The sequence below is a fragment of the Spermophilus citellus genome (genome assembly GCF_964194105.1).
Source record: "Spermophilus citellus genome assembly, chromosome: 4".
Taxonomy (NCBI): domain Eukaryota; kingdom Metazoa; phylum Chordata; class Mammalia; order Rodentia; family Sciuridae; genus Spermophilus; species Spermophilus citellus.
The window spans coordinates 148890467-148915024 of NC_138185.1; the positions used below are offsets into that span (position 1 = coordinate 148890467).

The following is a 24558-nucleotide window of genomic DNA, read 5'->3' on the forward strand; positions in this document are numbered from 1 at the left end:
TCTCTCAACACAGACTCTGAAAGCTAGAAGATCCTGGAATAACATATTTCAAACACTGAAAGAAAATGGGTTCCAACCAAGAATTGTGTATCCGGCGAAATTAAGCTTCAGGATGAAAGATGAAATTAAAACCTTCCACGATGAACAAAAGTTAAAAGAATTCGCAGCTAGAAAACCATCTCTTCAAAAAATCCTTGGCAAAACATTACAGGAAGAGGAAATGGAAAATAACAATGAAAACCAACAGTGGGAGGTAGGACAGTAAAGGGGGGAAAGTAATCAAAGAGGAAAACAAATCAGGTTTAGTAACATTAATAAACAAATATGGCTGGAAGAACAAACCATATCTCAATAATAACCCTAAATGTTAATGGCTTAAATTCACCAATTAAGAGACACAAGCTAGTTGAATGGATCACAAAACAAGACCCAAAAATATGCTGCCTACAGGAGATGCATTTGATAGGAAAAGATATACATAGACTGAAGGTGAAAGGTTGGGAAAAATCATACCACTCATATGGACTTCGGAAACAAGCAGGAGTGTCCATACTCATATCTAATAAAATAGATTTCAAGCCAAAGTTAATCAAAAGGGATAAAGAGGGACACTGCATACTGCTAAAGGGAACCATACACCAACAAGACATAACAATCATAAATATATATGCCCCAAACAATGGTGCAGCTATGTTCGTCAAGCAAACTCTTCTCAAGTTCAAGAGTCTAATAGACCACCATACAATAATCAAGGGAGACTTCAACACACCTCTCTCACCACTGGACAGATCTTCCAAACAAAAGTTAAATAAGGAAACTATAGAACTCAATAACACAATTAACAACCTAGACTTAATTGACATATATAGAATATACCACCCAACATCAAGCAGTTACACTTTTTTCTCAGCAGCACATGGATCCTTCTCAAAAATAGATCATATATTATGTCACAGGGCAACTCTTAGACAATATAAAGGAGTAGAGATAATACCATGCATCCTATCTGATCATAATGGAATGAAACTGAAAATCAATGATAAAAGGAAGGAAAAATCATGCATCACTTGGAGAATGAACAATAGGTTACTGAATGATCAATGGGTTTTAGAAGACATCAAGGAGGAAATTAAAAAATTCTTAGAGTTAAATGAAAACACAGACACAACATATCGGAATCTATGGGACACACTGAAAGCAGTTCTAAGAGGAAAATTCATTGCTTGGAGTTCATTCCTTAAAAAAAGAAAAAAACCAACAAATAAATGATCTCATACTTCATCTCAAAATCCTAGAAAAAGAAGAGCAAAACAACAGCAAAAGAAGTAGAAGGCAAGAAATAATTAAAATCAGAGCTGAAATTAATGAAATCGAAACAAAAGAAACAATTGAAAAAATTGACAAAACTAAAAGTTGGTTCTTTGAAAAAATAAATAAAATCGACATACCCTTAGCCATGCTAACGAAGAGAAGAAGAGAGAGAACTCAAATTACTAGCATATGGGATGAAAAAGGCAATATCACAACAGACACTTCAGAAATACAGAAGATAATCAGAAATTATTTTGAATCCTTATACTCCAATAAAATAGAAGATAGTGAAGGCATCAATAAATTTCTTAAGTCATATGATCTGCCCAGATTGAGTCAGGAGGATATAGACAACCTAAACAGACCAATAACAATAGAGGAAATAGAAGAAACCATCAAAAGACTACCAACTAAGAAAAGCCCAGGACCGGATGGGTATACAGCAGAGTTTTACAAAACCTTTAAAGAGGAACTAACACCAATACTTTTCAAGCTATTTCAGGAAACAGAAAAAGAGGGAGAACTTCCAAATTTATTCCATGAGGCCAACATCACCCTGATGCCTAAACCAGACAAAGACACTTCAAAGAAAGAAAACTACAGACCAATATCTCTAATGAACCTAGATGCAAAAATCCTCAATAAAATTCTGGCGAATCGGATTCAAAAACATATCAAAAAAATTGTACACCATGATCAAGTAGGATTCATCCCTGGGATGCAAGGCTGGTTCAATATACGGAAATCAATAAATGTTATTCACCACATCAATAGACTTAAAAATAAGAACCATATGATCATCTCGATAGATGCAGAAAAAGCATTCGACAAAGTACAGCATCCCTTTATGTTCAAAACTCTAGAAAAATTAGGGATAACAGGATCATACCTCAACATTGTAAAAGCAATCTATGATAAGCCACAGGCCAGCATCATTCTGAATGGAGAAAAAAATTGAAGGCATTCCCTCTAAGATCTGGTACAAGACAGGGATGCCCTCTCTCACCACTTCTGTTCAACATAGTCCTCGAAACACTGGCCAGAGTAATTAGAGAGACAAAAGAAATTAAAGGCATAAAAATAGGAAAAGAAGAACTTAAATTATCACTATTTACAGATGACATGATTCTATACCTAGCAGACCCAAAAGGGTCTACAAAGAAACTATTAGAGCTAATAAATGAATTCAGCAAAGTGGCAGGATATAAAATCAACACGCATAAATCAAATGCATTCCTGTATATCAGCGACAAATCCTCTGAAATGGAAATGAGGACAACTACTCCATTCACAATATCCCCCCAAAAAATAAAATACTTGGGAATCAACCTAACAAAAGAGGTGAAAGACTTATACAATGAAAACTACAGAACCCTAAAGAGAGATATAGAAGAAGACCTTAGAAGATGGAAAAATATACCCTGTTCATGGATAGGCAGAACTAACATCATCAAAATGGCGATATTACCAAAAGTTCTCTATAAGTTCAATGCAATGCCAATCAAAATCCCAACAGCATTTCTTGTAGAAATAGATAAAACAATCATGAAATTCATATGGAATAATAAAAGACCCAGAATAGCAAAAACAATGCTAAGCAGGAAGTGTGAATCAGGCGGTATAGCGATACCAGACTTCAAACTATACTACAGAGCAATAGTAACAAAAACAGCATGGTACTGGTACCAAAACAGGCGGGTGGACCAATGGTACACAATAGAGGACACAGTAACCAATCCACAAAACTACAACTATCTTATATTTGATAAAGGGGCTAAAAGCATGCAATGGAGGAAGGATAGTACCTTCAACAAATGGTGCTGGGAAAACTGGAAATCCATTTGCATCAAAATGAAACTGAATCCCTTTCTCTCGCCATGCACAAAAGTTAACTCAAAATGGATCAAGGAGCTTGATATTAAATCAGAGACATGGGGTGTGATAGAAGAAAAAGTTGGCTATGATCTACATACTGTGGGGCCGGGCTCCAAATTCCTCAATAGGATACCCATAGCGCAAGAGTTAACAACTAGAATCAACAAATGGGACTTACTCAAACTAAAAAGTTTTTTCACAGCAAGAGAAACAATAAGAGAGGTAAACAGGGAGCCTACATCCTGGGAACAAATCTTTACTCCACACACTTCAGATAGAGCCCTAATATCCAGAGTATACAAAGAACTCAAAAAATTAGACAATAAGATAACAAATAACCCAATCAACAAATGGGCCAAGGACCTGAACAGACACTTCTCAGAGGAGGACATACAATCAATTAATAAGTACATGAAAAAATGCTCACCATCGCTAGCAGTAAGAGAAATGCAAATCAAAACCACCCTAAGATACCATCTCACTTCAGTAAGATTGGCAGCCATTATGAAGTCCAACAACAACAAGTGCTGGAGAGGATGTGGGGAAAAGGGTACACTTGTTCATTGTTGGTGGGACTGCAAATTGGTGCAGCCAATTTGGAAAGCAGTATGGAGATTTCTTGGAAAGCTGGGAATGGAACCACCATTTGACCCAGCTATTCCCCTTCTCGGTCTATTCCCTAAAGACCTAATAAGAGCATGCTACAGGGACACCGCTACATTGATTTTCATAGCAGCACAATTCACGATAGCAAGATTGTGGACCCAACCTAGATGCCCTTCAGTAGATGAATGGATAAAAAAAATGTGGCATTTATACACAATGGAGTATTACTCTGCATTAAAAAATGACAAAATCATAGAATTTGGAGGGAAATGGATGGCATTAGAGCAGATTATGCTAAGTGAAGCTAGCCAATCCTTAAAAAACAAATGCCAAATGACTGCTTTGATATAAGGGGAGTAACCAAGGACAGGGTAGGGACGAAGAGCTTGAGAAGAAGATTAACATTAAACAGGGATGAGAGGTGGGAGGGAAAGGGAGTGATAAGGGTAATCGCATGGAAATGGAAGGTGATCCTCAGGGTTTTACAAAATTACATATAAGAGGAAATGAGGGGTAAGAGAAGAATAATACAAGTGGAAGAAAGGATTTACAGTAGGGGGGTAGAGAGAGAAATGGGGAGGGTAGGGGAGGGGAGGGGAGGGGGGATAGTAGAGAATAGGATAGACAGCAGAATACATCAGACACTAGAATGGCAATATGTAAATCAATGGAAGTGTAACTGATGTGATACAGCAATCTGTATACGGGGTAAAAATGGGAGCTCATAACCCACTTGAATCAAACTGTGCAATATGATATATTAAGAACTATGTAATGTTTTGAACGACCAACAATAAAAAAAAAAAAAAAAACCAAAATAATTGGAAGGGGTAGGCTAAGGGTGTAGTTTAATAGTAGAGCCCTCACTTATGCATGGGGCCCTAGGTTTGATCCCAGCATAACCCACACATACACACACATTGGAGCAGGAAGTTGGTAAGAGTATAAATAAAATAAGATCAGATATAAAACAAACAAACAAACAAAAAAGAAATAGTTGGCTCTTGAGAAGGAGTAACCAGGGAACAAATTTTAAAGGAATTTTTGCTTTTGATTTAGTATATTTTCTGTATAATTTGAATTTATTAGGATGCTGTATTCAATGCATGACTACTATGATATAAAAAAATGAAATCCATTTTATTGAGTAAAGAAAACACAATGTGTACATAACACAATTCCATTTTAGTTGGGGAAAAACAAACTGAAAAAATATGTAGCTCTTTAATAACCAAATACTTACTATGAACACACATTATTTGTACTTAAAAAATAGTTTTAAAAAATGTTTTGTTGCTTAAAATGGTAGTTTGAGTTAGAAAAAAATGGCATCCTACATGAGTGATTTTTCTAAGAGTGCCAAGCAAGTATAGATTATTTTCTACATTAATTTTAAATCTAGATTTTTTCCTTTTCTAGCTGTCTTTAGGATTTTTTTAGAAAAGTTTATGATGAGATAATTTTCTATTTACAGAATAAATTCTGATATTTATTAAACTTTGTAAATCTCTGACCAGATTGAAGAATGTATTATTACTTTGAAAAATTGCTTCCTCCTGACTTGGAATCAGTTACCTCTTCACAGACCAGATATTTACATGGTTATAGTCAGGAAATGGCAAAGCATTTAAGAGCATGCCACCTACGCACAGCCATGTAAGGCAAGGTAACTCAGATATTTCATCATAATTCTCTTTATAAATCTGAATTTTAAAGTCTGAAAATTATTAATTCACTCAATCTTTTACCTCTTGAAAAATTATTTTAGGGGCTGGGGATGTGGCTCAAGCGGTAGCGCGATCGCCTGGCATGCGTGCGGCCGGGGTTCAATCCTCAGCATCACATACAAACAAAGATGTTGTGTCTGCCGAAAACTAAAAAATAAATATTAAAAAATTCTCTCTCTCTCTCTCTTAAAAAAAAATATTTAAAAAAATTATTTTAAAAAATAAGCTTTGTTAGGTTGGGGTTGTGGGTCAGTGGTAGAGTGCTCGCCTAGCACATGTGAGGCCCTTGGTTCGATCCTCAGCACCGCATAAAAATAAATAAATAAAATAAAGGTATTGTGTCCAACTACAACTGAAAAATACATATTTTTTTAAAAAGCTTTGTTGAGATATAATTTGCATACTAATATTTTAGCAAAGATATCTATTATAATTCAGAAAATAATTTAAATGTTATAATTGGAGAGATGATGTTCCATAATGATTATAAAATCCTAAGTACTGAGGCCAGACAGAGCTGAAGGTACTTTCTAGCTCTGCTCCTAATTAACTTTGTGACTGGACAAATTAACCCCTGAAGGAGTCTTTCCTCAGAAGCAAAATGAGGATGTCACCAAAATTGCAGGAGTTTTTTTGAGACCAAGTGAAAGATACCACACATGTTAAGTATGTGTATAACTTTGACTGTGTCGGGGGGGGGGGGAGGGAGGAGAACTAGCATTATAAGCTTATTCTATCTGGGTAAATTTTCTTCTAGCATATACACTCTTAATAAATGTATTTTTTTAATAAACAACATATACCTATTCTTCAACCATTATAAATCAAAGACAACCTAGAGGGAAAATAAACTATGAGCTTATTTGTGGTACTATTTTAAGCCCACTTTCCTAACAAACCAAAGTCTCTAAATATAAATTCATATTAGATGTGATTCCTAAAAGGGGAAATATGAGTAGGTTGTTCAGTCCAAATTATTATGGGTTAATCAAGGTCCTATAGCATAATAATTCAGTGAAAAGACTGATGTTAATTGTTGTAATTCAGTAGTTTAAGTGATACTAACCAGCTTTCCTACATTTTTGTCATTATCACTGCAGTTGAAGGGAAAGGAAAAAAACATTATGAATGAACTATTAGAAAATCATCCAATACTTCCAATTCCTCTAGTACCTACTGTCTTGTCTTATTTATAAAATACAAACTGGGATTTTTTTTTATATATATATACTTTTAATACCCAAGAATCTGCTTCTAGCCATTCTGGATACTCTAAAAATTTCGAGATTTCCTGTTTACTGGGCCAGCAGAGTCTCAGAATTTCTATGCACTTTGGTTTCTGGACACCAAAATTCCCCCCTGCTTCATAAATTCTAACTCTGAAAGATCTTCAGTGTTATTTGGATGATGTGAAACTATTCTGTCATACATGTACAGTGTAAAAATTTCCTAAGGAGGGGCTAGGGATGTGGCTCAAGCGGTAGCGCGCTCGCCTGGCATGCGTGCGGCCCGGGTTTGATCCTCAGCACCACATACCAACAAAGATGTTGTGTCCCCCGAGAACTAAAAAATAAATATTAAAAATTCTCTCTCTCTCTCTCTCTCTCTCTCTCTCTCTCTCTCTCTCTCTCCTCTCTCACTCTCTCTTAAAAAAAATTTCCTAAGGAATTTAAATTTAAAATTCTTTTTTCTTTAAGGTAAACAACTCTATAAAAATTAAGCAAAAGCTAGGTGTGGCCTCTGGTCACTGACACATTTGCTTTGTTTGCTGACCTTTGAGCCCAGGTCTGCCCTGTTCCAAAGCCAGCACTCTGACCACCACCCCACGTGCTGAACCCTCCTCCATCCCTTCGTGTTCTTTGTGAGTTTGCCTACCCTTACTTATAGCAAATCTGTAAGTGGCCAGAAGCCATACCTAGCTCTTGCCTAATTTTTGTAGAATTGTTTACCTTAGAGGAAAAAAAAGAAAAGAATTTTAAATTTAAATTCTGTAAGAAATCTTGACACTGTACTCTACATGTGTGGTGGCAATCAGAATAGTTTCATAACATCTAAATTAAGGCAAGTGACTTAATCACCCTGAATTTTTCTTCTAATGGCATTTATCTTTCAGAATTGTTGTGAAAATTAAACATATTACATATAGTATTCGGGACCAGAAATTGCTCAATAAAATGTAGCTGATAATAATATAATTCAAGAAAAACATCGATTTCCTCTTTGAAAAGGATCCCTTGCACATGAACAGTCCAGAAGTGTCCCTTAGGGCACTCAAAGCTGTCCAAAGGTCAAGCCTCTGAGAGAGAAGAACTCAGGAATGGTACACAGACCAGCAATAAATAGCAGCTGCAGTCTGGGTGAAAAGAACTAACCAGTGGTGGGAAGAACAAGGGAGCCCAAGATCGGGCAGGATGAGAATTGAAGAGGACACTATTCTTGGGTACAAGCCAGCCAAACATTGGACAGTTTAGGAACAGCACCAAGATGGAACCACAAAGAGTGCAAGTTAGTATCTAAAGTAGAGGCTGGTTATCTCCTAAAGATACTATCAAAATTATCCTTGCATTTTCTCTTAAATAGCTAGGATGTAAACTACTGTCTGAGCAGATTAAGTACAGCCGGAGCCCTTTTAACCACTTAACTGACTCACTTGTTTACCAAATTGCCTCAGTCCCACCCCTGGCCCCATAAAAAACACAACATTTTGAAATCTGCAGCTGGCAAATGACTCTCTAAACCTACCAAATTATTTATACCAGTTTCATTTGTTACAGAATTCAAGTAAAGCTGGGAAACATAAAACATGAAAAAACAAAGTGCAGAGCCTATGACAACTACAGTTAACTGTCCTGGGAACCTGGGAAAGAGGAGGAAGTTAGAACGACTTGCTGAGTTAGGTGATGACCAGCAATTCGCAGAGACTAGGACAGAAGATATGGCAAAAATCTATAGACTTTATGATCTTGTTTTGCAGACTTCAAATTTTCACTCAACTTTGACCTGAAACTAGAAATCTTTAAAAGCACATACTACAGACACAGGACATAGTTTATAATTAAAAAAGAAAACAAAAAAACTTCAAAACTCCAACCAGCAGACCCATACTAAGAAGGTCTGTAGACCCACATTATAAAAGCAGATGAAGGAGTGTATATTTATGCTCTTAAGATAAATTATTTAAGATATTAACTTATTTTTTTTTCTTTAACTGAATTTAGGATGAGGTAAAAGCTGACCCAAAACTATCCCTTTGGTTGTCAGGGCTGGGGATGGGAAAGATGGGGGTAGGAGGGAGAACTTTCAGTATATTTGAAAACATTGTCCCCCACTTCAGAGGCCAGTTGCAAGTACATATTATCACCTGTGTGCTTCTGGTCAACTGGTTATAGGTTAGATATTCCCATACCCTCTCCCTGGGTTTCATGATTTACTAGAAAGGCTCAGAGAACTCAGGACAGTTTACTTACTAGATTACAGTTTATTACAAAAGCATACAACTGAGGGACAGTCAAATGAAAGAGACGCATAGGGCAAGTTATGTGGTAAGTACACAGACACACCCATGTCCTCTCTAGGAACACTACTCTTGAAGAATCTCCATATGTTCACCAACCTGGAAACTCTCTAAATCCCATCTTTTTGGGGTTTTATGCAGGCTTAACTATATATTTTAAGAACAATTGCTTAAAATGATTAATGTGGTTTGGATGTGGTTTGTCTCCAAGTGCTGGAAGTTTGATCCCTAGTGTGTCAATGTTAGGTAGTCAGAACATTAAGAGGTAGGGCTTAGTGGCAAGTGTTTAGATCACTGGTAGGGGGTACTACCTTCAGAAAAAATGAGTTAGTTCTCATGGAACTCTGATTTAGATCTTCTAAGAGGGTTGTTACAAAAAGAGAAAGCCTAACCACTGAATTGTGCTCTGGCTTCCTGTATTGAGGTGTATCTCTTCCTGTTATGGTATGTCCTCCAAAAACTCATTTGTGAGACAATGCAAGAAGGTTAACCTAATTGGTGCAATTATCCACTTGAATGTATTAACTGGGTGGTAACTGCAGGCAGGGAGAGTGTGGCTGGAGGATATAGGTCACTGGGAGTGTGACTCTAGAGATTATATTTTGTCCTGGGGAGTGAAAATTCTCTCTGCTTCCTGGTACCAAATCCCTAGCTGCTTTCTTCTGCCACACCCTTCCACCATGCTGTTCTGCTTCATCTCAGGCAAAGAACTATGGACTCTGCCATCTATGGACTGAGACCTCTGAAACCATAAGCCCTTAATAAAACTTTCCCTCCTCTTAAATTGTTCTTGTCAGGTCTTTTGGTTATAGCACTGCAAAAGCTAAAATACTCCCTCTTGCACAAATTCCTGCCATTGTGAGGCCAAAAAGTCTTTACCAGAGTCAATCTGATGTTGGCACCTTGCTTTTGAACCTCCACACTGCTAGCTAAATAAACCTCTATTATGAGTTACCCAGTCTTAGGAGTTTTGTTAGTTACAGAGAATGACCTAATTTGGTGATTAACTCACAGCCTCTCTCTTCTTCACAGGAAAATGAGGGCTAAGGATCACCTCATTTTTTTGTTTATACCTCATGATTTTGTTTGTTATACCATTAACAAACAATTCTGCTTGAAAGGGGTTTGTTATGAACAATAAAAGATGTTCCTTTATGGCTTTTATTGCAAAAGTTTTAGGAGCTCTGCTACAAACACTAAAGGAAGACCAAAATATATTTCTTATATCACAATATACTATTTTTACTTCATCAATCTGTGGGCTGCTACCTCTATTCAAAATACATTTCTCCCCATTTCCTCCTCTACAATTATTGAATGGAAGTAAATTAGACATTCTTTCAAAAATATTGATTTGTTTTTGTAACTTGTTTAGGAAATTAATCACTCTATAATTACTAGTCTGGATTCATTAACCTGCCATTAAATATTCTCCAATGTGATCTTGGAGTACTTAAGGATCTCTCTCATGAATCTGCTCAAGGAATTTATTCATGCCTTGCACTTTTATTTATTTATTTAATAACATATATTAACCATACAAATTAATGGGTTTCACTGTGACATTTCAATACATGCATAATTGTGAGCTCACAATTCCATATATTGTACAATGATCATGTCCATATATTTTTCTTTTCCAAGGATGTTCTTTGTCACTATTATTATTTGTTTGGATTGCCTTTTCATCAAAATTCTAGCCACTGGAAAAAAAGCTTAATTAGCAAACTTAATTCCCCAACCTGTAACAAGGAATACACTCTAATCTGGGACTAATGATTTTGTTTACTGAATTTCTAAAACATTATCTTCTAAAACGTTCATTTAGCATTGATGCATTATCTCCTTAAATACAGAAACTGTATTTCAACTAACCTATAAACTACTTAAGAATAAGCATGATCTTATTTCTCAAATACAATTTCAACATAAGTAATAACAAAAAAGTTCCAAGGTCTATGATCCTAGAATTCCTGACCTTATGATGCAATGATTTCTTCATCCTTAATTCTTTATCCTTAATAATTTTTTCATATATTTGTGTTTCTTCTTTTAAGAAGTGTCTGGGGTTAGTTTATTTGCTCATTTATTAATTGGGCTATTTGCTTTTTTTGGTGTTGAGTTTTTTTTGAGCCCTTTCTATATTCTTAACCTTTGGGTAATAACAGAATTTACTTCAAAGGGTTTGTAATGAGAATGAGTTTTCACAGATAAAGCATATTTGTAGATGTGGGAATAGCTCGAAATTAGTGTCTATCACCATCATCATAATCACCCCCAAATTTAAAAGCCAGGAATGAAGAAAACTTAGATATTTGCTGGAGGGACTTATCTTAAGTAATGGAGAAAGTGTGGTCAATGGAAATGTGGCACTCTGTAATGTTCAAACCACACATATGCCTAGGACTATGAAAATATGTATCTATTAATTAATCATCTAGATACCCAATTTCCTATCTACCTGATGTACATCATGTACTGAGTAAGGTCCTGGTAATAAAAAGATGAGGGTGTCCCCCTTAGTGAAGGGAACTCACAACTACTAGAGGATAACACAGAGTATAATATAAAACACAGAAAAGTGGTGACTTATGACAGAAGGATACCTAATTCATATTAGGAAAGTAAAATGTTAAAATTAGAAAAAAGTTTCTCTAAGGAGTGAAACTTGAAAAAAATGTAGGGAGGCAAAGGGACCAGAGTATGCAAAGCACAGGGAAAGTTAAGTAATTTAAGTAAAGTTTTAGGTAATAATGTATGAATTAAACACTGGTGGTTTTCATAATCTACACACTAAAAATCTTCTAATTTCTCTAAACCAAAGAACTGAGTCCACTCTGAGCAAGAGAATCAGACTTCCTTCATATTGATTTGACATTAACAACTGATATAATGATTTACAAATGACAGAAATTAAATGACACTGAAGGTGTTCCATGACTAGGTAAAGATGCTAAGACTTTTTTGGTTTTTTTGAACTTGAGTACTCTCTTGACCTAAACAATCCATTTACCCTCTATCAAAACACACAGTCCAGGGTTCTCCCCCTCTAGCTTAGTCAGTCTTACCTGATCCAGGAGTGATAAGAGGCCCCTCTAATTCAAGCGCCTCATCCTCAGATTGGTCATCTAGCTTTTTCTTTTTTTTCTTTGTTGGATCTCTGGGTTTTTTCAAGAGAGAAAGTTCTTCAGGGTGTCTTATATCTGTTAAAAAATAGATTTATTTTACTAAAATAAAGAAAAATTTAAGGACTTTATACTTGGTAAATCTATTTAATCTATTTCAAGGTAGGAATCTGTGATTTACTCTGTGTGTTTGAATTTGGCCAGATATTGATATCAACTAAAAGACTGAGTGATGTATGGCGCTTGTTTAATGGAATTTTACTCAGCATTAAAAGAGAATAAAATCATGGCATGTGCAGGTAAATGATGGCATTGGAGAAGATAATGCTAAGTGAATTTAGCCAATCCCCCCAAAACAAATGCCTAATGTTTTCTGATATAAGGAGGCTGACTCATAGTGGGGTACGGAGGGGGAGCATGAGAGGAATAGAAGAACTCTAGATAGGGAAGAGGGGTGGGAGGGAAAGGGAGGGGGCAGGGGATTAGCAAGAACAGTGGAATGTGATGGACATCATTATCCAAAGTACATGTATGAAGACTTGAATTGGGTGTCAACATACTTTAAATACAGAGATATGAAAAATTGTACTCCAGATGTGTAATAAGAATTGTAACGCATTCTGCGATTGTATTAAAAAAATAAAATCAGTAAAACTAAAAATAAATAAATAAATAAAAATTTAAAAAATCTATAGTGGTAAAGCATTTGCTTAGCATGCATGAGGCCCTGGGTTTGATCCCTATCAACCCACCACCCCGACAAAATCTACCAGAAGCATTCCTTTCTCTTTTAGTAAAAGCCTATTTTTGTCCCCCCCCCCCACATTTTTTATTGGTACACTGTAAATATTCATGATGATGGAATTCACTGTTACATATTCACCTATGTATACAATATGACAATATGATTGAGCCAATATCACTCCCCAGTATTTCCCTTTTACCTCTCTTGTGCCCTCACTACCCTATGGTCCCTTCCCTCTAGTGAGTTCCCTTCAATTTTCATGAGACTCCCATTACCTTTCTTTTCCTTGTTCTTCTCTAGCTTCTACATATAGGAAAAAACACATGACCCTTGACTTTTTGAGTTTGGCTTACTTCACTTAACATAATGTTCTCAAGTTCCATCGATTTTCCTGCAAATGACATTTCATTCTTCCTATAAGTGTTGCTTTCCCCCCCCCATATTCTCTCCAGCATTTATTATTGTTTGTATTCTTAATGGCTGCCACTCTAACTGGAGGGAAATGAAATCTCAGTATAGTCCCAATTTGCATTTGCCTGACTGCTAATGATGTTGAACATTTTTTCATATATTTGTTGGCCAATAATTTTTTCATATATTTGTGTTTCTTCTAAGAAGTGTCTGGTTAGTTTATTTGCCCATTTATTAATTAGGCTATTTGATTTTTTTGGTGTTGAGATTTTTGAGCCCTTTATATATTCTGGATATTAATTCTCTGTCAGAAGAATAGCTAGCGAAGATTTTTTTCCCATTCTGTAGGTTCTCTCTTCATATTCTTATTTCCTTTGCTTTCCAGAAGATTTTTAATTTGATGTCATCCCATTTATTAATTCCTTGTATTACTTCCTGAGCTATAGATACTGAGAAAGGTGTTGCCTGTGCCTACATGCTGGGGTACTGAACCTATGTTTTCTTCTAGGAGTTGCACAGTTTCTGGTAAACTTTGTGCAGTGAGAGAAGGATCTGGTCTTACATTCTTCTACATATGAATAACTGGTTTTTCCAGCCCTATTTGTTTTTTAAAAGGCTGTCTTTTCTTCAACATGTTTTTACCAACTTTGTAATAGATAGATGACTGTAGGGCTGACTGTATTCTATTCTGTACCATTGGTCTATGTGTGTGTTTTAATACCAGTACCATGTAGTTTTGTTACAACACCTCTGTAGTATAATTTGAAGTCAGGTATTGTGATGCCTCCAGCGTTGTTTTTTTTTTGGTTAAAAATTGCATTGGCTATTTTGGATCTTTTTATTCTTTCAAACACTTTTTCTAGTTCTGTGAAGAATGTCATTGGTATTTTGTTCAGGACTACACTGAATCTGTATATTGTTTTGGTAATATGGCCATTTTAACAATATACTTTGATTATCCACAAACATGGAAAGTCCTTCCATTTTCTGTGTCCTTTTCAATTTTCTTCAGTGTTCTATAGTTTTCATTGCAGCAATCTTTTACCTCCGTGGTAAATGATTTATTTTACCATGTGGTAAAAGATCTATTTCCTAGAGTTTTTGTTTTAGGCTATTGTGAATGGGCTATTGATTTTCGCATGGTGATTTTGTAACTTACAATGTTATTGAATTTGTTTATTAGCTTTAGCAATCTTCTGGTAGATCTTCTAAGTATAGAATTATATCATCTATAATTTGAATTCTTCCTTTCCTATTTTTAATCCCTTTTATTTCCTTCTCTTGCCTAATTGCTCTGGCTAGAATTTCTAATACTATATTAATTAGGAATGTTGAGAGTGGACATCCTTGTTTTGTTTTGGATTTTAAAGGAAATGCTTTCAGTTTTTCCTCCATTCATTATGATGTTGGCTTTCTGTTTGTATATGGCCTTTATGATGTTGAGGTAAGTTCCTTCCATCCCTAGTTTCTCTGGTGTTTTTATCATGAATGGATGCTGACTTTTGTTGAAGGCTTTCTCTGAACCTATGGGATGACTCTGTAATTTTGGTCCTGAATTCTTTTTATATGGTAAACAATACTTACTGATTTGCATATGTGAAACCATCCTTGCAATCCTAGAATAAAACCAACCTGGTCATGATGTACACTCTTAATATGTTGTTGAATATGATTTGTTAATATTTTATTAAGGAGTTCTACATTTAAGCTCATCAGGCATATTGGTTGGTATTTTTCTTTCTTCAATGTGCTCTTATCTGGCTTTTGTAAGAGTATTACTAGCTTCATAGAATCAATCTGGAAGTGTTTCACCTCTATTTGAAAAGCATAGGCATTAGTTTGGGTCTGGTAGAATGCAACTGAGAATCCATCTGGTCTTGGGCTTTTCTTTGTTGGGAGACTTTTTATTTTTATTTTTTTACTTTATTTATTTAAATATTTATTTATTTAAAGTTTTTCAGGTGGACACAATATCTTTATTTTATTTTTACGTGGTGTTGAGGATGGAACCCAGCGCGCCGTGCATGTCAGGCGAGCACGCTACCGCTTGAGCCACATCCCCAGGCTTACTTTATTTTTTATGTGGTGCTGAGGATTGAACTAGACAAGCACTCTACCACAACCCCAGCCCCTTTGGAAGACATTTTAATACTGCTTCTTATTGCTAGTTCTTGTTCTGTTTAGGTTTTCTATTATCTCTGGATTCATACATATCTAGAAATATATCCATTTCTTCTAGGTTTTCCAATTTATTGAACTATGTGTTTTCTTTTCTTTTTTTTTTTTAGAAAGAGTGAGAGAGAGAGAGAGAGAGAGCGAGAAATTTTTTAATGTTTATTTTTTAGTTTTCGGCGGACACGACATCTTTCTTTGTATGTGGTGCTGAGGATCGAACTCTGGCCGCACACATGCCAGGTGAGCGCGCTACCGCTTGAGCCACATCCCCAGCCCTGAACTATGTGTTTTCAAAATAGTCCCTAATGATCCTCTGGATTACTGTGATGTATAAGGTGATTTCTCCTTTTTCATCTCCAATTTTATTAGTTCATATTTTTCTTTTGATTTGTTTGGCTAAGGATTTGTCAATCTTATTTATCTTTCCAAAGAGCCAACTATTCATTAATCCTTTGTGTTTATTTTTTATCCTCAACTTTACTGATTTTAGCCTTAATCTTATTTTACCTCCTTCTACTGAGTGGAACTGCTTTATTTTTGTTTATCAAGGAACTTTTATATATGAATTCGTAGCAATTTTTCATTTAGACTGCCTTCATTGTGTCCCAGAAGTTCAGGTATGTTGTATCACTATTCTTGCTTGATTTTAACAATTTTTAAATTTCTCTCCTGATTTCTTTTGTCATTAATCATTCAAAAGTGTACTGTTCAATTTCCATGCATTTATAGTTTCCATACGTTCTTTTATATTTATTTCTAATTTCATTCCATTATGATCAGACAAGGTGCAAGACATTAAATTGATTTTTTAATATTTGCTAAGAATTGCATTGTGGTCTAAAATAGTCTATTTTGAAAAAGATTCTAGAGGCTGGGGTTGTGGTTCAGTGGTAGAGTGCTTGCCTAGCATGCTTGAGGCACTGAGTTCGATCCTTAGCACCATATTAATGTAAAAATAAAGATGCTGTGTCCACTTAAAAAAATTAAAAAAAAACAACAACAAAAACAAATATTTAAAAAGAAAAGGTTCTATGAACAGCTGCCATGAAAAGAGAATTTGGCTGTTGGATGAAATATTTTATATGTCTATTAAATCCATTTGACTTATAATATTTTTTAGGTTCGAAGAATCTTTACTGAGTATGTCTATATGACCTATCCATTGGTGAGACAGGTGTGTTGAAATCAACCAGTATTATTGTACTGGGGTGCATCTGAGTCTTTTAAGCTGAACAGTATTTTCTTCTTATTGGATTGTTCCCTTTACCAGTATAAAGTAACCCTGTCTCTTCTGATTAATTTTGGCTTGCAGTTGGCTTTGTGGGATATGAAAGCAGCTACTCCTGCTTATCTTTCAGACTCCATTTCCATCCTTTCACTTTCAGCCTGTGGCTGTCTTTGCCTGTAAGGCTAGTGTCTTACAAACAATATATAGTTGGGTCTTATGTTTTAATCCATTCTGCCAGCCTCTCTCTTAATTAGAAAGTTTAGACTATTTACATTCAATGTCATTATACAGAGATGTTTGTTAACTCCTACTATGTTGATTTATTTCTGATGTTTAATTGGGTCCTGTTTCTCTTTTGCTTAGCTACTCTTCAAATGAGATGTCCATCTGCCAGCTCTGGGGTTTGTTTTATAGCTAGCTCTTTTCTATGTAGTATTTCTTTAAGTATTTTCTGTAGTGCTGGCTTAAAAGTTATGTAAGGTTTCAGTTTTTTGTGGTTTTTTTTTTTTTTTTTTTAACTTGGAAGGATTTTCTCTTTTGGTTCTACAGGATAGCTTTTCTGGATATAGCAATCTTGGTTGTCAGGTTTAGAACACTTTATTCCAAGACCTCCTGGATTTTAGAGTTTGTAACGAGAACTCCAAAGTGATTATGATTGGCTTACCTCTAAATGTTACCTGATATTTTTCTCTTGAGACTTTCAAAATTCTCTTTGTTCTGTGTATTAATTATAATGTGCCATGGAGAAATTCTCTCTTTTGCTGTCTATTTAGGGTTCTGAATGCCTCCTGTATGTGTATGTGAATGTGCATCTCTTTCTCAAACTTTGGAAAGTTTTGTTATTATTTACCTTAACATGATAACCATGCTATTAGCCTACATCTCACAACCCTCTTCCATTCCAGGAATTCTTAAATTTGGTCTCTTAATGTTATCCCAGATTTCTTTTTTGAGGGTGGGGGTGGGGTGGGGGGCGGTACTGGGGATTGAACTCAGGGGCACTCGACCACTGAGCCACATTCCTCAGTCCTATTTTGTATTATATTTAGAGAAAGGGTCTCACTGAGTTGGCTTAGTGCCTCACTGTTGCTGAGGTTGGCTTTGAACTTGCAATCCTTCTGCCTCAGAAATCTAATCATGGTTATTTTTTTTCTTTGTAATACTGTCTGTTCACAATTGGCCACTTTGTCTTTCAGCTCTGAGATTCTATCAGCATAGTATTATAGTTTCAACTGGACATTTGATTTATTGTCTTTCATTTCAAATATTCCTATTTCTTTCTTTTTCAGTATTTCTCTCTGTTGAATTTCTCATTCATACCCTGCTCTGTCTTCCTTAATTCATTCAACTGCTTTTCTGTGCTCTCTTGGAATTCATTGATCATTTTTATAATCTTCTTTTGAACTTTTTTTTTTTTTTCAGGGATGTACTGGGGATTGAACTCAAGGGCACTTGACCACTGAGCCACAACCCCAGCCCTATTTTGCATTTTATTTAGAGACAAGGTCTCACTTAGTGTCTCACTACTGTTGAGCCTGGCTTTGAACTCAAGATCCTCCTGCCTCAGCCTCTGGAGCTGGCTGGGATTACTACCCTGTGCCCAGCTCTTCTTTTGCATTTTATGTCTGGTATTTCATCCACTTCAATATCTTTGCAATCAGTTGCTGGTGAATTATGAACTTTAGGAGGTGTTGTGTTACTTTGTTTTTTCACATTTATTGCATTCCTGTCATAGATTTCATGCATCTGTTGGCATGGAGTTTTTTACACTCTTATGTGTAGATCTTTTTAGTGCATAGACCTATCCTGCCAAAGTCTTTTATGACATCATGTTTTTGAGAACTTTTCAGTATATCTCCAAGTTGGTTTTGTAGTATGGTTTCCCTGCTAGTTCTCTGGGGATAATTAGTGCATTTTAATAGTGCATTAGCTTGAGGTTTCCACTTCCCCAGTAGGTCTCAAAAAGAGTGAGAGCTTTCTTATAAATCTGGCAATTGTTTTGTGTACAACAGGGTTTATGATTATTATTCTTTCTTAACACCTCTGTATATTCTAAAAAGGTATAGGAGTAATCCAGATTGAAACCCTTTAAGATGTTGTGTCCAGAGCCTTTATGTTAATTCTGCTTTTACTGTAGGAATGGATGTCTCTAAGTAGGACCACCCACTTCTCCAGCCCCAGCTGTTCTTACTTGGGGCAAGCTGGTCCTAGTTTGGGGTTTGTCTCTTGTAGTCTCTGTATTAAAAAACTGTTGAAGTTTGAACACGGTTAGTTTGTGTGTAGAGCAAGATGCACTGTCTCGTGGCTAGATTTAGCTCAGCAGCAGTCTCTACCCTGTTAACTTATAGTGCCCCAGTAGTTTCCAGGTGTCTCATAGAAAAGCAGGAAACAAACAAAGAAGCAAACAACATACAGCATTAAAATAAATACCCAGTGCCTAATATAACATCTCTAACACTAACTACCACAAAAATGGGAATGGTGTGTCATCAACTGCCAATAGCAAAAACAATAAATAGCTGTGAATTAGATTTGGAATTAAAGTACACAGCAGGTTTCAACTATGCCATCCACAGTATTAATAACTGCAACAACATGAATCGTGGGGGTAGGAATTATATAAACCAACTAGTTCTAAAAGACAGTAAAAATGTAGTTCATTACAAGACAATATAATGTGATAGGAAGGTAAAAGAAAGTTTAGAATGTTAAAATGTTAACAGGGAGAAAACAGAAGAGCTGTAGAAGTGATGGGTATAAAGGGAGAGGAAAAAATTAAAGAAACAGTAAGCAGAGAAGGAAAAAATTAGAACTCGCTATTAGAAGGAGAGAAAGACAAGAAAAACAGAAATATCTATATCTGTATATATCTGTGATCCAATCAGCACAGCAAGAACAGAGAACAAAAGAAAGGAAAATGCTGTTTTGTTTTTGTGTTGTGTATTTGGGATTAAACCCAGGGACACTTCACCACTGAGCTGCATCCTCATCCCTTTTAATTTTGAGAAGGTCTCACTAAGTTACTTAGGACCTCACTAAACTGCTGAGACTGGCCTCAACCTTGTGATCCTCCTGCCTCACCCTCCAGAGTTGCTGGGATTATATGCTTAATGATAAATGAAAGAACTGTTTCCACTGATGTGGTCAAATCTGTCAATAAGGATGATTACTGCCTATGCTTGACTATCCAGGGCTGTTTCTTCCTGGGCTATGTGTCCCTTACAGAGTGCAAGGTCTGGAGGTTGTTAAACCCTTCCTCTTTTTGTGTTGCTCACTGAGCTACCAGCTTGATTGGTCTAAAACTGAAGGTGGTTCAAACACTTTTCAGCTTACTTTCTCACCAGTATACAGTAGGGCAGAATGGGAAGTACGGTTGACTGGAGTTTTGCCCAGAAAGAACAAATCGATGCACTATAAGGGTTGGGCTGCTGAAGAGCTAAGTGGGGCCCCAAAGCACTCTTAGTACAGTACTATCTAATAAATGTAATGATCATAAAGTAGAGAGAAGATCCACAAGGGTACAGAAAGATAATATTAGAACACCTTTTCATATATTTTTTTTTATCTAGAACTAGAAAAAAATAAACTTTATATTACATAGTAGTAATATCCTATGTACCTCTGCACAGCATGAGGTACATAGGATATCTGAGGTAAACATGATACTTCCATTACATTAGCAAATCTCAAATTTTAATTGAGATTTTTAAAAATTGATTCAAACTTTTCTGCTTTGTATTAAATGGCTGCAAGAGTGCCCCCCCCCCACCTCAAGCTGGGATGTAGCTCAGTAGCAAAGTTCTTACCTCCCATATGTGAAGCCCTGGGTTCAATCTCCAATTCAAAAAAAAAAGAGAATCCCCCCAATATCTATTTTCATTTGTGGCTAATAAGAGCCACAATGGTCAAATGACAATGAAAAAGAAATTAAAGATGACTCTAATAAATAGATATTTCTTACATATTACATTACACATTAAATACTGTGTTCATGAATTATAAGATTCAACATTATTAAGAAGCCAATTCTCTCCAAATCAACATAAGATTCAGTGGGAACCCAAATGTCCAACTTTTTTTTTTTTTGCAGAAATTGTAAATTCATAAGGAAATAAAAACAATCCTAGAGGAAACAAAGCAATCTTTAAAAGAACAAAATTGGAAGTGATTTCAAACACCATAAAGTACATTAATGGAGTCAGTGCAATTATTGGCCAAATAAGATATAAAAATGAACGAAATGAAGAGAAGGCCCTGAAATAGACCTAGAAACAGGTAATCAATACTTTTTTGACAAAGGTGCCAAGGCAATTTCAAAGGAAAGGGAAAATCTTTTCAATAAATATTGGTGAACCATGAGAGATCCATATTGTTTTTAAAAAGAACAATGATCCTTAGCTAACTTGAATATACAACAATTAATTATAAATGGATCATACACTAAATATAACAGCCCAAAATATAAAACTAGAAGAAAACATAAGCAAATATTTCTTAGGATACACAAAAAACTGCCTCTTATTTAAAACAAAACAAAAACAAAAACACACCCTGCTCTTTAAAGACACTATTGAAGAATTAAAAAGGCAAGCACATACTGGGACAAAATATTTGCAAGTATATCTGACATAAGACTTCTATTCAGAAGAATATATGAATCCATAAAACTCAACAAATAAGAATAGTATTGGGCTAAAGATCTGGACAGGAACTTCATCAGAGAATAGCCAAGAAACACTCAGAAAGATACCTGACATTAACCAGACATTTGGAGAATGTAAATTAAAACCATAATGAGATAGTTGTATACAACCATCAGAGTGGCCACCAATGTTGGATATTATGATACACACAGACTTGGAGGAAGAACTAGAGCTCTTATGCCTATCTGGTGGGAATGTAAAGTAAGATAATATGAAAATAGTTTGGCAGTTTGTTATAAACACACACCTACCATAAACTCAGACATTCTTCTCCTAGTTATTTACCCATGAAAATGAAAAACACATTCATTATAGCTTTATTCATAAAAGCCAAAACTGGAAATAATTAAATGGATTAAAATGTGGCATTTGTATATCACGGGAAATACCAGTCATACAATGGAATACAACTCATCAATAAGAGAAACAAAACTATTAACATATATAATAAAATGAATCTCAAAAATTAATATGTTAATATATTAAAGGAAAGAAGTCCTTTAGAAAACATATGATTCCATTCACAGAATTCCAGAGAATGCCAACAACTCCATAATGCCAGAGAAAGAAAAATGGTTGTTGGTAGTTTAAATCTGAAGTTTGATGGAAATACTCTATATACCTTTTCTGACTATGGTGTAACATTTGTCAAAACTCAAACTGTATACTTTAAATGGGTATAGTTTATTGTGTATCAATTATATCAATATAAAATGAATTAAAAATAGAAAATATGGTGAGATGGAGAGCCCCAAATTAAAGAAAAAAGCAGAAAAGTAGCACAAGAAGCATGAAGTCTATTATGCCAAGTTTGGCAGCACTACACTATATTCCAGGGTATAAAAAGAATAAACAACACAACGCAAGTCACTGTATAACCTGTAATGCTACAGGTTGCTAAATTACTCAATCATAGTTTTACATGTGACAGTTTATAGCTACAGGAACCCTAGATCCAACCCAGTATTATAAAATTCAGGAAACTTTGTAGGAGAACTGAGACTACTAGGATCTGTCATACTGGAACAATTTAAGCTAAGAAACACACAGCCAAACCACCTGGATTCAAATCCTACCTCCACTATTAGCTGTGTGCCCTCAGGCAAGATATTCAACCTGTCCTTGTCTGCCTGGGTTTCCTCATTGGTGAGATGAAAACAATAGTAACTCAGAGATTGCTGTAAAAATTAAACGATACATAACAATTGCTTTGTGTGTATTAGGGATTAAAGGAGTCTCCTTTTATCCATGGGGGATTCATTCCAAGAACCCCAATGGGATGCTTGAAATTTCAGATAGCACTTAACCCCATATGTATGTGTGTGTGTAAATATGTATTTATTTACACACACACATATAAATAAACATGCACTTTTTCTTGTATATACCTACCTATGATAAAGTTTAATTTATAAATGAGGCACAGTAATGGGTTAACTCCAATAATAAAATAGAATAATTATTCTAATATACTCTAATAATAAAGTTATATGGACATGGTCTGTCTCTTTCTCACTATACTACATTTGCCCTTCTTGTGATGATGTGAGATGACATTTAGGAAGTACTTCCAGGCTTCTCTTTGGCATATATGTATTGGTAGCCATACTGCTCTTGCCCTGTGGGGCCATTATTAAGTAAAATAAGCTTTACTTGAACACAAAACACTGTATCAGTTATCTGATGACCAAGACAGCTCCTGAGTGACTAAAAGGCAGACAGTTTATTAATACAGCCTGGATATGCAGGACAAGGCAAGACTTCACCTTGCTGCTCAGAACTACTCAGAATGGGGCACAATTTTAAACTTATGAATTATTTTGGAATTTTCCATTAAATATTTTCAGTCTATGGTTGACTTTGGAAAGAGAAACTGAAACCTAGGAAAGAGAAAACTACAAATAAGGGGGGGGGTGTCTGTTGTAATATTTTTCTCTAATTATAAAAAATATACAATTGGTATAAACTTAGAAATACTACACACATGTAAGTCATTATAAATATTTTTCAGAAATGGAATAAACAATCGTTTAATAGCTATATAATATTCTACAGGGTAAATGTATCATAATTGAACCATTCTTCTGATACTAAGCCCATTCATTATAAATTATGTTTCTACAAACATCTATGTACATCTTTTCCACACCGTTCTTTCTTTTAGAATTCATTAGAGTGGGATTACTAAATCAGAGGTTTATAATAAGGCAAAAGTGAGTAAGGCAGACATGTGTGTTCTTTTAAAAGCTTTGCTTATGTGAAAAACTACTTTATCTTGTTTAATCTTCATTTTTTTTGGCCAATAGAGATGTACATTTTCTCATGTGTTTTGGTCATTTACAAACACTTCCTAGATTTCTTCAAATCAAAGTTAATTTGAATATAAAAATTAATGAGATAGTAACTACTATAAAAGCATTCTGGACTTTCTTTTTAAAAAATTTATTTTGGGCTGGGATTGTGGCTCAGCGGTAGAGCGCTCGCCTCACATGGGTGGGACCCGGGTTCGATCCTCAGCACCACATAAAAATAAAGGCATTGAGTTGTGTCCATCTACACCTAAAAAATAAATATTAAAAAAATATTTTAGACATAACACCCTATGTTTAAATAAGAAGCCAAAATAAATAATTTTAATAACTATGTGAGATTTTTGTCCACTGATATTTGTATGTCATTATTAGGAATACTCTGAAACACATTTAAGTTTCTTTTCTGTTCTATATTTTACAGGCTATTTTCTAGGGGGTGTTTTTCCAAAACTTGGGAATGAAATTAAGAAAAACTACCTGCAACAAATATGTGAGCAGAGAGTAGGTGAATATATTTACTCTTTAATTAATAATAATTTGGGGACTGGAGTTATGGCTCAGTGGTAGAGTACTTGCTCCTCACATGTGCAAGGCCCTGGGTTTTTGATCCTTAGCACCACATAAAAATAATAAATAAATAAATAGAAAAATAAAAGTTATAAAAGAAATAATTTTGGATGAGCGTATCTTATGTACCAAGCAGCAGAAATCATGTTAAAAATAAATGCTTGTTCCTTAAATTGTCACTTTTTAAAAAACTTCCACTTATAAGTGATTTCTTTTTAAAAATAGTACTGCTATAGTTATGCAATTAAAAAAATCAAAG

At 35.2% G+C, this 24558-nt stretch overlaps 1 protein-coding gene across 6 annotated transcripts in view; it reads right to left on the reverse strand.

Annotated features, from left to right (window-relative positions):
* Positions 1 to 24558, reverse strand: part of FERMT2 (FERM domain containing kindlin 2) — a 95120-nt gene that overhangs the window by 21045 nt on the left and 49517 nt on the right. For all 6 annotated transcript variants that reach the window (XM_081291648.1, XM_081291643.1, XM_081291645.1 and 3 more), the window contains one exon: positions 12102 to 12236. In XM_081291648.1, the coding sequence (XP_081147774.1) occupies positions 12102 to 12236 (135 nt within the window). The remainder of the gene's footprint in view (positions 1 to 12101; positions 12237 to 24558) is intronic.